General features: G+C 51.7%; 1 protein-coding gene across 1 annotated transcript; it reads right to left on the bottom strand.

Annotated features, from left to right (window-relative positions):
- Positions 1-7,699: 7,699 nt before the first annotated feature.
- Positions 7,700-8,575, bottom strand: FOXE1 (forkhead box E1). Its single transcript, XM_051809017.1, has one exon. It carries the CDS (start codon positions 8,573-8,575, stop codon positions 7,700-7,702), a length of 876 nt encoding a protein of 291 aa, XP_051664977.1.
- Positions 8,576-13,317: the final 4,742 nt, after the last annotated feature.

The following is a 13,317-nucleotide window of genomic DNA, read 5'->3' as shown; positions in this document are numbered from 1 at the left end:
GCCTGGCCTTGAACACTTCCAGGCATGGGGCATCCACAGCTTCTCTAGGCAACCTCTTCCAGTGCCTCACCACCCTCACAGTAAAGAATTCCTTCCTAATACCTAACCTAAATCTACCCTCCTTCACTTTAAAGCCATTGCCCCTTGTCCTAGCACATACTCTTGTCAGAAGTCCCTCTCCAACCTTTCTGTAGGCCCCCTTGGGGTACTGGAAGGTGCTATAAGGTCTCCCCAAATACATTAGATCTTCCTGGATTCAAGCCTAGCTCCTGTTGTGGCAGAGAGGTGCTTACGCTTAAGTGGGAAGACTTGAAACCACTTTCCCTGCTTGCTTCAAGTGGGCCTTTCTTTTGCCTTTCCTCTGGAAGGGAAGGGGTGGAGAAAACCGCCACGAAGGCAAAATACAGAAGACAGTACCCAAGAAGGAAAACCTCATCATAATTTTTTTAACAAATGTTTCCTGCAAAAAGGTCCAAGCCCTGAATCATCCCCTTCTTCCTCCGTGAAAAAGCCACCAGTATCAACAGTAATACCCAGACACAGCCTCTCACACCACGCCAGGGTGGCCTGAAGTGTCTGTAACTCCAGGGGAACACCACGGGTCCGAGCCTATCAGAGTGGTCAGTCACTCCTTGCTGCTGGAGTGCAAGCCCATGTTATTCAAGTAAAGGCAATTTTAGACAAAACAAGGACAACCAAAAAACCACCAAACCACATCAGAAAAAAAAAACAAACAATAATTTGGGAACCATTGAAAAGCAACATAGATACAGAAATAAACTCAAGTGTACCCAAAGACTGAGAAGCAAGAAATCATCACCATTAGTATTATGTGCCTCCTGATGAAGAGAAGGAAACCTGCTCTGGGAACATCATGATCTGCCTATTGAAGACATCTGGATGCTGATAACTTGTTGTAAGTCCCCTTGCCCCCAGCCTCTGCAACCATCAACCTGAGGACACAGGAAAGGTGAACATAACATCAAGAAGCAGGGGTAGATACTGAATTTATTGGGGGGTGTGCATGTGTATGTGTGTATAGCTATCACACATGCATTACTGGGGTTTCTCTGCATTAATCGGACTGTGAGACTAATAATTGAAAATATTATATTGTTAAAACTTTTGCATGTAGTAATGGTGGACTCTTGGCTTCACTTACACTGTGCTTTTTTTGTCCATAACAAGATTTTTGGTGTTACACAGGAAGGGACAGAGACAGAAGTTAGGAAGAGAACAAATTCAAGCTGGCACATCTACGCCTACATACAACTGGCTGCTGCTTGAACAACTGGACTGTCATCCAATCTACTACATCATTCAGTCAAGGGGAATATTTGTGGAGCCAAATATTCTTTTCCAAAGGCCACCACTGAGCTGTCACTTACACAGCCCAATTTTTGAATGCTCACAACTAAATAAAGTGCCATTTTGCCCTGGCTCTGGGGATCCTCCACATGCCCAAATGAGATGGCCAGATCTTGACCTGTATTGCAAGATTTTCCAATGAACTCACCACTTCCTGTTGCTCCCATCAATACACCCATCTCTGTGGCTGCTGCTTTTTGTCTAGCCTATTCCAGATACAGAATGATGGATTGGGATAGGGTGGCCAGGGTACCACTACTTAAATGGCCATTTCTAGAGTCAGCACTCCAGCGAGTATTAACCAGCGATGACAGGCTATGTGCTAAAACATAGGACACAATTTGTTAACCTCTGAGGGTGACAGCCTGAATTATTGAGCACTTTTTCCGAGTGGGAGATGTCAACATGAGATGCAGATGGTCACCTTGAAAGAGCCAGCCTCAAAGATGATGCACTTGGAGTGCTTCACGCACCAGGTGAGCTGCATCTCAACAATCAGACCAGAGGCTCTGGTGCTGGCACCGAACAAAAAAGGTCAGAAGCTGATCTTTAGCCAATTAAGAGCTCTTTGGATAGTTCACATTCAGACGACAGCTTTGCAAATTCTTAATTGGTTAGTGAATCTTAGCTTCCTGGCATCAGTGAAAGGAAAGGGACAGCAGTGGGCTCAGTGAGTTCCTCTGAGCCAGCCCACAGTTACTACTCCTGCTTCCTCCATGGCCACATTCAGCCAGACATCCAGCCCTGTGTGTACAGTGACCCTGTGGACTTCCAATCATCAGAAGAGGTTAGGATATAGCCTCTTTTGCCCTTAGCCCAAGCAGTGTGGCCATGGTACTTCATGTTCACTACATTATTGGTTCCTCTATGCCCTGTATTCAAATACTGCAGAGGCATTGAGAGTTCACAGTCTGGCAGTCCTGAGGTGGGCCTCTCTGCCCCTCAGTCTGCCCACAGAAAGAGAGGTAGGATGACTGCTCCACATCCACAAGTAACTCTCAGAAATAACCCCAGCTTCTAGGAATAGTGGATGCTACTATCTCCCACCTTGACTTCTTGGCCTTGGACATGGAGAAGACATAAATTCAAACAGGACTGAGTTAAGAAGTCAGCTCTGTTGTCTAGAGAGAGCCTCCAATGAATCAGGGCTTCAGGCCTATACAAAGACAAGTGTGTGAAGCTATTCTTTGTGCCAACCTGGGCCACTGTATTTCCATACACCAGACCCTGTAAAGTCAGACCTCCAAAGAGGTGTTCAACATTAGTTCACATCTGGGTACTGCACAAGTGGGACATCCTCTCTGATCACTGACTCCAGCATTGCAGTTCTAAGTAATGGCTAAAGCCCAACTCCAGCTACACAGACTGACCTCTAACTACAACTCACAAAGCTTTGGACTCTCTCCAAGGTAATCTCTCCTGGCCAAATGGCAGCTGCCTACCCCGCCTACTCTTTCTCATAAATTTGATGCACTTCTTTTCACTTCCGAAGGCAGATAAATCACATCTAGGAGTCCCAAAGCCATTGAAGAAGAGTTTCCTATCTGCTCTCTGATAACATGGCAGATTAAACTACCTGTTCCTATCTCATTCATAGCCCTCCAGGCAGCTTGGGCTGTTGACAGGGCAGCAGCTGCAGAGTTTGCTATCCCTCAAACACCCTTGGGAAGCCAATCACCACGCTCTCAGCAGGAGATGGGGCAACCTCTGCCATCATCTTACCTATGTGCAATCCAGATCACCACCCTGAGGTGTGGAGTTGCCCCCTGAAGGCCTCTTACACCCCCACCAGCTACAGTTGTTGCCTGATGAATTGTTCCCACAGATATTGTTGTTGCATAAGGTGAACACAGTGTCAGCCTGTGGCTGTGGGAACTCCATCTCTGCAGCCAAAAAACCTAACTGGCCTTGGGTGCAGGAGGCAAGACCAAGCATTTCTGGTGTTGCTGCCACAGGACAGAAAACATAATGTTGTCTCCAGCAGTAATACTTTCTCTAGCTGGCACAGCTCCATGGTGGAACGATCAGAGAGTAATTAATGCCAAGCACAATACCTTTGCCCACCTCTCAGCTTCTGGTCCTCTCACAGGTAGTAGCCTTCCCTACCTGTCCCTTTTTAGCAGAGACACCTGGCTGGGATGGAGCTTCATCCATTGATGTCTGGGGCATGCTTATAGCCTGACAGGAGACCTTGAAAGCAGACTGGTGACTCAGGGGGGTGGCAGAAATTTGATGAGCCAACTCTGGCCTGGCCTTGCTGTCCCCTTCCTCCCTCTGATGTCTTCAGCAACCCAGCAGACCAAAAAAAGCCAAGGTAAAACAAACAGAGTGAAATGCAAGAAGCAGCACATGCCGTGCGTCTTGCTCTGTATCACTCCTGGTCTCAGGAGTAGAGGGAAGGCTTGAAAAATTCAGACACTTCATTACAAACAACAAGACAAAGATTTATTTCCTTTTCAAGTGAAGTAGAAGAGTAAATACAAAAAACCCTCCAATATAGAATATAATATTCTCCTAGGCTATACAAAGTCTGCCCAGGGCCTGACTGTACCAGAACTCATGCAGAACAGAAACCAAGATGCATTTGAGAAATGAGCTCTTTCAAGGCCCTTCTCTCTTCTTGTCAGTGCTCACAGTTAAGAGTTTCCTACAGGTTTACAATCCAAATTGATTGGACTCTTCTCCCAGAAATCAAAACATTAGTTTGAAACTTAGACTAACTTTGTTAAAATGAAGGCCCTCAGATATTTACAATAAAACTTCCAGAAATCAAAATTTGTCCTTATTCTTGATGGTGCCTGAGAATTACAAGCAAAGTGACAGCCAAAAATACATTGAGATCCAAATGTTTAACATATCCCCATGGCACAAGTGTACATTGAGATCCAATCTTCTAACATATCCCCTCAGCATATCCCCATATCCTCACAGAGAGACCCAACCCCACGGCTACCCAGGGACACAACAAGCTTATCTTCTTCTGTCAGTGGCCACAGTACTGCATGACACACACAGGCACATGCACAACCACAGGATCAGCACATCCTGCTGCCACAAGGCAGAACCCAGACAGACCCCACAGAGCAATGTTCAGCGAACCCTTTGTGTCTGAGCCTACACGACAGCTCAGGAAGGTTGCAACAGCCACAGAACCACAACAGTGCTGCTGAGAAGGGATCTCTGGCATCTTCAGGCCCACTGGAAGAGGGAGGCTCGAGCATTGCCAGCACTAGCAAAAGACAGGTATAGCTTTGTCTATCTTCACCTCGAAAAACTCAAAGCACAGACCCCACACAGATGCAGAGTCTCTTGAACAGTCCTTGTAGCTCTTCATGGTTTTGCCCAGGGTTTCCAGCTGTTTTGTGACAGAATTTTAAGCAGTTTTTGGCCATGTCTCAGGTTCTTGATGCAACAAGCTCATCACTGCATCTGCTGCAAAAAGTACATCTTCTAGGTATGCCTGGTTTCTCTAGGTCTTGTTTCTGCAGAGAAACAAGAACAAGCATCTAGACCTTATCTGCAAACTACACAATCTGTGCATTCTGAGTCATCAAGATCTATCAAGCATGTCCTCAAGACATTGAATTTTGCTCCCTGAACTGGCCACAGATGCTACCTGAGGTCAGAAGCAGCACAAGACCTGTATCATCACTGGTGACCTTTTTTTTTTAAAAACTGAACTTCAGACTAGCACCAGGGCTGGAGCAGTGAACAAATCTAGGCTGAAGAGAAACAAGGGCCAGAAGGCCTCTAGGATCAGGAAAATTATCTGATCCACATTGATAACTGCTTCTACAGGAAGGAAAGAAAACATTAAAAGGCAGGACAGTTCTCCCAGCTACTCCCAAACCATCAAGAGGACAGCATGACTTGCTAGCAAAGGGACACAGTCCAGTCCTTGCAGGCAGTGAAAGCAGAGAGGCAGCAGGCAGCTGTCAAAAAACCTGGAAGCTGGCACAGCTAGATGTACAGCTCCTCTTCCAGATGGTGAAGGGAGAAGATGGGAGAGGAGCTAGCATGGCTGCTGAGAAGACCTGCCCCAGGATGAGGCAGCCAAGCTGCAGACAAGACTCTGCTCCCTCCAGGATGAAGCAGCTTCTAGATGTGCCAGGACCGGGAAGGACATTGAAAGATAAAACACAGCTCTTCAGAAGGGAAAGGAAAGGAACAATCTGATCCACCTCACCACACCAAAGACCTGAATGGCGCCTACACTTGTTGTCTGTACCCCCCACTGGTGGCAATGCAACCTCCCCAGCTCCATGTGCAGCAGTTTCCTGCGGTACCACCAACAGGTCTAGATGGACAAGGGGCAGCAATATCAGGCCAGGCCCAGCCTCCCAGCCCATGGGGTGACTCACCCACCACATGCCACCTTTAGCACTCTGAGGCCTTGAGTCCAAAACTCATCTCCTACCTCAGAGCCGCATGGAAGACAGGCATACAACTTTTCCCGTCCACCTACTGCAAAGGGTTTCTCCATGCCAAACTGTGCTGTGGGGACACCTATCCACCTGGAGACTCATGTCCCACCTGGATACTTGGACCAAAGCACCCCGAGAAGGCAAGGAAGTTGCCTCTATACAAATTTCATCCTGCTGAGGACCTCATCTGAAAAATGTTCTGTGGAGCAGAAGGCACAGGTGTCTTCATGGGATCAAGAGCTCTTTGCATCAGTGCACAGTAGCAGGACAAGATACAGTAGACATGAAATGCAACTAGAGAGGTGATGAATGGATGGATACAAGGAGAAACTTCTCCCCCCAAGGGACAGTCAAGCTGCCCAAACAGACTGTGCTGTGTCTCTATTCTTGTAGGTGACCAAGACTCAACTAGACAGGCCAGAGCAACCAGATTTGAGTCATTGGTGACCCTGATTTGAGTACGAGGTTGGAACAGAAACTTCTAACCTGAGTTATTCATAAGTTATGCATATAATCTGTACCCTTCTCTATTGTGAGACCCCGCTGTGTGTGTACCCTCTCTGTTCTTCCAAAACTCTCACTGACGCTCTGGCTGCACTTTCCACTTCCCTCTCCCCACGTAAGGCACCATCCCACTACAGGATCTTCTCACCAACCTCCTCCCAGCTCTGGTTACACAGGCTCCCCACCTCCCCAGGAAAAAGGAGCTGTATAAGCAGACCTGGACAGCAGGGCTATGTCAGTTCCCTCTACATCCACAGCCCCAGGCAGAGCCCTGGGCAAACACCACTGCTCCAGGCCCCTTCCAGAGGTAGTGGAATATGTTGGGAGGTGTTTGTTTGAGTTTCCCAATGGATCTATTTTCAAGCCTTTACCTCTTATAGATGTTCCTGTTAGTTTTTCCCTCCCCACATTGTCTTCTGGTCTCTTTTCCATCCTAAGAAAGCTTGAACGTGGAGCAATTGAAGATGAAAAGGCGTCATGTCCTGCCTCTTGTGTTTCAGGAAAGAAAGTTTTCCCCCACAGATGCCAATTTCTCTAGGCTACAGACAGAGCTAGGCTCACCTTAAGATCAAAGTAATTTAGGATGTAAGTACCTCCATAGACTTCAGGATCATGTCTCCACTCAAAGCACATCCAAATTTAATGCTGGATCCAATTCTGGAGATAGATCCGGCTCTGTTCAACCAAGTTGGAAAGCCCTCCAAGGGCAGAGGTCTCACAGCCTCGCTGTGTCCCTCTTCCAGGGGCTGGGCATGCTCATGGTAGAAGTTTTTATAGTTCCAATCTCACCACTCTCCCACCCCTACAGCAGAGAGCATGACCCCTGGAGAGATCTGACTTGCTGTGTTTGCCTGCAACTCCAGCATCCAAATCTTCTCCAGCCCTGGCCACCTTGCTGGTGCAAAGCCTGGCACTAATGCAGTAGCCCTGTGCAACATCAGGGACATGCCACCACATCAGTGCCATGCATCCCACTTTTACATATTTGCCTGCACGAGGCCGGGGAACGCTTCCTCCTGCCTCCTTCCTACCCTGCACCAACAGACGTCCTGTTCTGTAAATAAAATCATCAACAGCAGAGGTGTTTTTAAAAGTGAGATCTTCCCAGGTAGACCAGGAAGGGCCCTACCAGGATGTGCTGGGAGAGCGGGAGCTTGGCAGGAGGCTTTGATCACCTGCCCCAGGAAAGGCTGTGGAAGAGGAATGGTCTGTTTGCACCGTTCAGGCACTTGGGAATCCCTACGGCTTTTTCTAGCGAGAGTGGACAGGGCTGGACAGGGCACCCCAGGTCTCTAACAGCGCCACTCCTCGCCAGGAGGCTCGGGCAGATGGCATCTTCCCGGGGTCCAGTGGCGCCTTTTCCCGGGCTCCGCTCCGCGCTGTCGGGCGTCACCCGGGATGGGTCAGAGCGCCGGGACGAACCTGTCGGGCCCGCCGGGATAGGCGCCGTGCCGGGGTCCGGGCTCTGCGGTGCCCAGGTGTCCTCCGGCGCCGTAGCCGTGGGGCAGGGGCGGGTAGGGCGCGGGGGAGCGGCGACCATAGACCCCGGCGGGGGCGGGCGGCGAGGCGGGCAGCACGATGCGCCCCGACGGCGCGTACAGCGGTCCGTGACCTCCCGGCGCGTAGGGCCCGGGGGCGGTGGGTAGCGGGCCGTAGGCGTGGGGCAGGGTGGCGGAGGCGCAGCCCTGTGCGGGGAAGGCGGCGGCGAAGGCGCAGGAGGCGGCGGGAGCCGGGGGCAGGTCGGCGGGGGGCGGCGGGGCGGGCAGCGGGAGGAGGCGGCACGGAGCGTCGGGGTGCTCGGCGAGGAAAGCCGGGTAGGTGGAGAGGTCGCTGCGCTTGAAGCGTTTTCTGCGGCGGAGGAAAGACCCGCTCTCGAACATATCGCGGGCGTGGGGGTCCAGCGTCCAGTAGTTGCCCTTGCCGGGGCGGCCGGGCTCCCGTGGCACCTTGACGAAGCAGTCATTGAGGGTGAGGTTGTGGCGGATGCTGTTCTGCCACTTGCGGGGGCTGTCGCGGTAGAAGGGGAAGCGCTCGGTGATGAAGCGGTAGATGCCGCCCAGCGTCAGTCGCCGCTCGGGCGCCTGCCCGATGGCCATGGCGATGAGAGCGATGTAGCTGTACGGCGGCTTGCCCCGCTCCGCCGGGCGCTTGCGGCGCCGCCGCCCGCCCCGCGACCCCGCCACCGCCGCCGCCTCCTCCTCTCCTGGCGGCGCCGCGTCCGCCTTCAGCGGCGGGGGCAGCGGCGGGGGGCCCGGCGGCAGCCGGCTCTCGGCGGTCATGCGGCCGTCGGGGCGGCCCCGCGCCGGGCCGGACCGAGCCGAGCCGAGCCCAGCCGAGCAGGCGAAGCGCGCCGCCGCCGCGGCTTTTATGCGGCGGTGTCCGGCGGCTCCGCGCCCGGGCGGCCGGCACTCCCCCTGCTACGCCCCGCCGCCCGGGAGGCGCGGGCAGGGCCGGGCGTGCCGCCGCCGCCGCCGCCGCAGGTGGGGGCAGCGCCCTGCCCGGCACCCCTCGCCCGCCCCCTCCGCTCGTCCCCGTCCCCAGCGCCGTCGGGGCTCCGCTGTCCCGCGGCCGTCGGGAGCGCACAGCGCCGGGGGACCGGGGCGCACCGAGCGGGGCGGGGGCAGCTCCAGGGTCCCGGTGCAGGTGTCTGGGCACGGGCACTGTCCCCGCCTCCCCGCGGGGCCCGGCGCCGTCGGGGTCGGCTCAGCTGGCGGCCGCGGGGAGAGCCGAAGTGCGGTGAGCGGCCGCCGCTGTCGGAGGAGATGCTTGCTGCCGGTCCGTGGCATGGGGCAGTAGGCTCAGGGCAGTGACGCCCAGAGAACCCCACACTCCTTTGGGGAAATCAAGCGGTCGAAACAAATTAAACCACACAATGACAGATCTACGTGGGGAGAGATAGTAAGTGTGGGCTTTGGCGGTGTAGTTAGCATGCACAGCTGCTATAAAGAACGCACTGAAACTGGTCCCCAGCAACGATTTGGTACAGGGCTGGGCTCCCATGCAACTGACTTACCCCTGATCTGACCTGCTTGTCCCCGATCCCTGTGCCACAGGACCTCACAGGTACATGATCCAACCAGGAAGGATGCCAGGCTCTCCGCAGGCTGCTGCTGGGACATACTTACCTGCCAGCTCCCTCCTGTTTGCTGAGATACTTGGGGCTGAATGTCAGACAGCAGCTGAGTGCCCCAGCTGGTGAGGAACGCTTGCCCAGGACTTGAACTCCTGTGGCACAGACATACAGGCCTGGGGACAGCACAGCCTCCTCACCTGCTGGCATGGTGATCCCTGCGAGCCAGAATATAAAGGAGATGGCAGGAGGTCCTGGAGGTGGGATGGAATGTGTGTGCAGGTGTGCACAGGGATGTGTGTGCTTGGAAGGGTGAGCATGCACAAGCTCGTAGTGTACAATGGCATTGGTATGTGGGGTTTAGGATGTGAATGAGAGTTCATGATTGTATATTGACAGGTGAGTGTGCATAGAAACAAATGGCAGCACACACAGGTGTGTGGCTGGACCCGAGCCTTGCATGTGGACATGTAGACAGAAACATATGGGCAGATGTGTGTGCAGGAAGGTGGATGTGCATAGGTGTGCAGGTGCTGTGCATGGCTGTACAGCTGATCCCACCCATGTCTTGGTGTCTCCTGCCAGTTCTTCCAGAACTCAGGTCACCAGTGCACTGCTGAGTCTATATCTCCATGGGAAAAGCTTTCCCAAAGCCCTCTTGGTCATTGCACAAATGATGTTTAAGGGAGCAAGGGGAGGTGGGAGATGGTCATCCTAGTGAAACACAGCTCTGTTAGAGGTTTCCAGCAAAGTTGCTTGGAGAAAAATCTGTGTGTGTGAAGCTCCGTTTCAATGCAGCAAACAAACCCCAGCCCTGGTTCCTAGCTAAATAAGGAAACACAAAGTCACTGGCCACTTGCTTTTTTGTGCGGCATCCCAGCAACGTGGGAGGTAGCAGAATAAACTAAGGAGCTAGCAGAATAAACCTTGAAGTGGCACTTGCTGAGGACCCACATGTGCAGTCCCAGTATCTGGATGCAGACGTGGGCAGTATTTCAAACCACATTCTTCAGAGTTTGTACCAAAAGAGTTTGTGTCAACCTCCTGTACTGACACCAATGTTCTTGAAGTACACAGAAGACTGGGGTCGTGTTACCCTGAAGGAACCAAAAACCTGACTGTCAGCGTGAGAGGAGAGTAGTGAAGCTGCCCTGCCAGCAATGAATGCTCTGCCTTCTGACTCATGGGGAGTTGTAGTTGGGAATGGATTTTCCTAGCAGATGTTCCAAAGGCAGTGCAGTAGTTCAGTCACCTCTGGGGCTCTGTCTCTCTGTGCCATGCCAATTCCATGCCTCCAGAGGGCAAAGTCAGATCGTGCTTCGCTTTGCACTTGTAGAGGATGGGGAATGAAAGAGGTGTGTGCTGAGGAGGGATGGTGTGCTAAACAGCTGCTTTTGCCCTCCCTGCTGGTGATGAAAATCCTGTTCCAAGTAAGCACTTTCCTTGGCAGGGCCCAAAGCAGAGTGAAATGGATACCCAAGCAGCATGTGCTGGCTCTTGTCACTTCTCGTTTCCTCATCACGCAGATTAAGCTGCGGTGCCAGTGTTTGTGGGTGAAGTGGGAGTCGTATAACATGGTGACCTGGAGACTATCCTCAGTTTGACATTATCATAAGCCTATTTAAAAACATTTTCAGCTCTCCACTCCAGGCGCAGGAGTATGTCCCATTTTAAGCACTGGTGTCTCGTTTGAGTACCAGTTCCCATGGTGAGGGAACTACAGACAACACAAAACTCGGAGTCACCCAGGTGGATCTTAGACTGGAGATCTCCTCCACCTGTAAGTCAAGTGGTGCCTGTTGCTGGAGCAGAACAGTTGGTGCTTTTCATGTTTGTGAAACATTATGTTTTCTCTTTTGATTCAGCAGTGTCGCAGGAGGGACAAAGATAGGTAACATGGAAAATGCCATGCATCGATTAAACCTTTGGAGTTTCATGCAATAGAAAATGTATGATATCTACATAGTATTACTCATACAAAAGTTATAGCTTGAACTTTCTTCTGGTCTCTGCAACAAGGTTTTAAATAACCATTTTTTCTGTCTAAATTTCCTACTTCAGATCCTGCCGACATTATGATCTGCAGCCTTCAGCTGGGTAAAGTGCTCATTGATTTTGAGACCACTGCACTGCAGAGTGTACCCTGCACAAGGGCACTGGGCTTCTCAGGAACAGAGTTACTACTGGTAGGTGCCAGGAAATTGCTCCAACCAAAATCCCATCTGCTTGGGTGTCCAAGAGCAATTTTTCCCCATGGAAAAAAGGCCAGTCCTTTAGGCTTGATTCCCCACTCAGTTGCTTCCATGTTACAAACCACACCACTGACATCCCACAAGAGTAAACTACTGGGAAGCCCTGGCCTTCATTAGCCCTGTGACTTGAGCAGCTTGTCCCACTTTAACCAAATGACAGGAAGCAGACATTAAGTGTGTGGACAGCCCCTTTGTGTGCAGCACATTCATAGCTTTGGTTCTACCATCAGAACTCCTCTCATCTTTGAGGGCAAGAAAAGTTTTGCCTCTGTGTCCCAGGAACAGCAGGGCTGTACTTAATTGCTCCAAGTCAAGGACCCAGCAGAGTCAAGGTCTGAGGTCATATTGGCTGAATGTAAATCAAGTGAGACCATAGAGCCATGGCACTGCCTGCACCCCAAGCTCAACTGCCTCAGGGATGGAATGTCAAGTCTGGGTTTTTGTTGGCTCTGTGTTGGTGCAAGGACTTTACTGTCACAAGTGTGGAGATCATCACAGCCAGACATTTCATGACACTTTGTGACAAAGTGCCCTACTTGCATCTCATGGTCAAGATCTTAGAGGGGACATTAAGGCTGAGCCTTTTGCAGTTAGACAGGTGATGGCATGACAACCTTCATTCACTTTCAGAGCACATTCTACAAAGAAAAGACCAAAGTCACTGAGCTTAAAATGTTTTATAATTGACTGGAGTTAGTGGGAGATAAGAGCAGGGAGCTGATTGCATGGATTTTGGAAACACTTTATAGCCAGATTGTGGCATAGGGACCGAGGTGAAACCTCTGATGGGGGACTGATGTGCAGCTGCACGTGGAGTAAGGCCCTGTGGTAGAAGAGAGGCTGGAAAGCAACATGCTAATGGGATGTGCCCACTGCATGTTGCTTTATCAGCTGTTCACTTGCCTTTCCTGATGGGAGTAAGGTTTCACTCTGCATCAGTGTCCTGGTTGATTATCATTAGTCCTGTTTTTCCAAATGAATGCAGCTTCTCATCCCCTGGTTGAGTTTTCTGTGGGAACTTGGGGCTGCAGGGGAGAAAGAAGTGCTTGCTGAGCGAATGGTGTGGATGTAACCAGGTTCATGAGAGAGGCTGGAGTTAGCAGCTGTGGCCATTCTTCTGGAGAAAAAAAAACATCATCGTGGTTTTAAAATAGGTCATGTCTCAGGCCCAAATTTGGGGCAAGAGACATGGGGAGCCTTAGACTTCATCCAGCATGGTTCCACCTGGGCAGGCCACCGAGCATGCTTTCCTGGCAGCCCAGCAGGTTGCCCAGCTCATGGAGGGCAGACAGGACCCACAGAGGGTGAGCTGTGTCAGGTGCAGGTGGGCAGGGCAGGGTGTCTCAGAGCAGAACATCACCTCTAACCATTCCCCTGGGACCCTGCTCCACTGGGGGAATTAGGTGTAAGTGTAGTGGCAAAAGTATTGCCACGGGTGATGTGCGTGGTTGGTGCTGTGGGATGACAGTAGTGCTGAATTAGACAGAGTGGCTGACACAAGAAGAGGCAGAGCCTCAACCTAAAGGTACCACCAGAAATGGGAGCACTGGGCTGCTAGAAAGCTTACAAAGCCCAGCAAAAGAAACATGCCAGTAGTGTGCTGGGGTAGGATAATCCTGTGCGTCCATCCCAGCTGGGAAGTGACTGTCAAAGTGGGGCCCTGCTGCAGAGGAGCTGGTGAATGCTGTGGATGAGGCTG

This window comes from Manacus candei, unplaced genomic scaffold, assembly GCF_025592945.1.
Source record: "Manacus candei isolate 608988 ecotype Guabito, Panama unplaced genomic scaffold, ASM2559294v1 h1tg000074l, whole genome shotgun sequence".
Taxonomy (NCBI): domain Eukaryota; kingdom Metazoa; phylum Chordata; class Aves; order Passeriformes; family Pipridae; genus Manacus; species Manacus candei.
The sequence above is the reverse complement of the archived record's forward strand: the minus strand, read 5'-3'. Positions and strand labels throughout refer to the sequence as shown.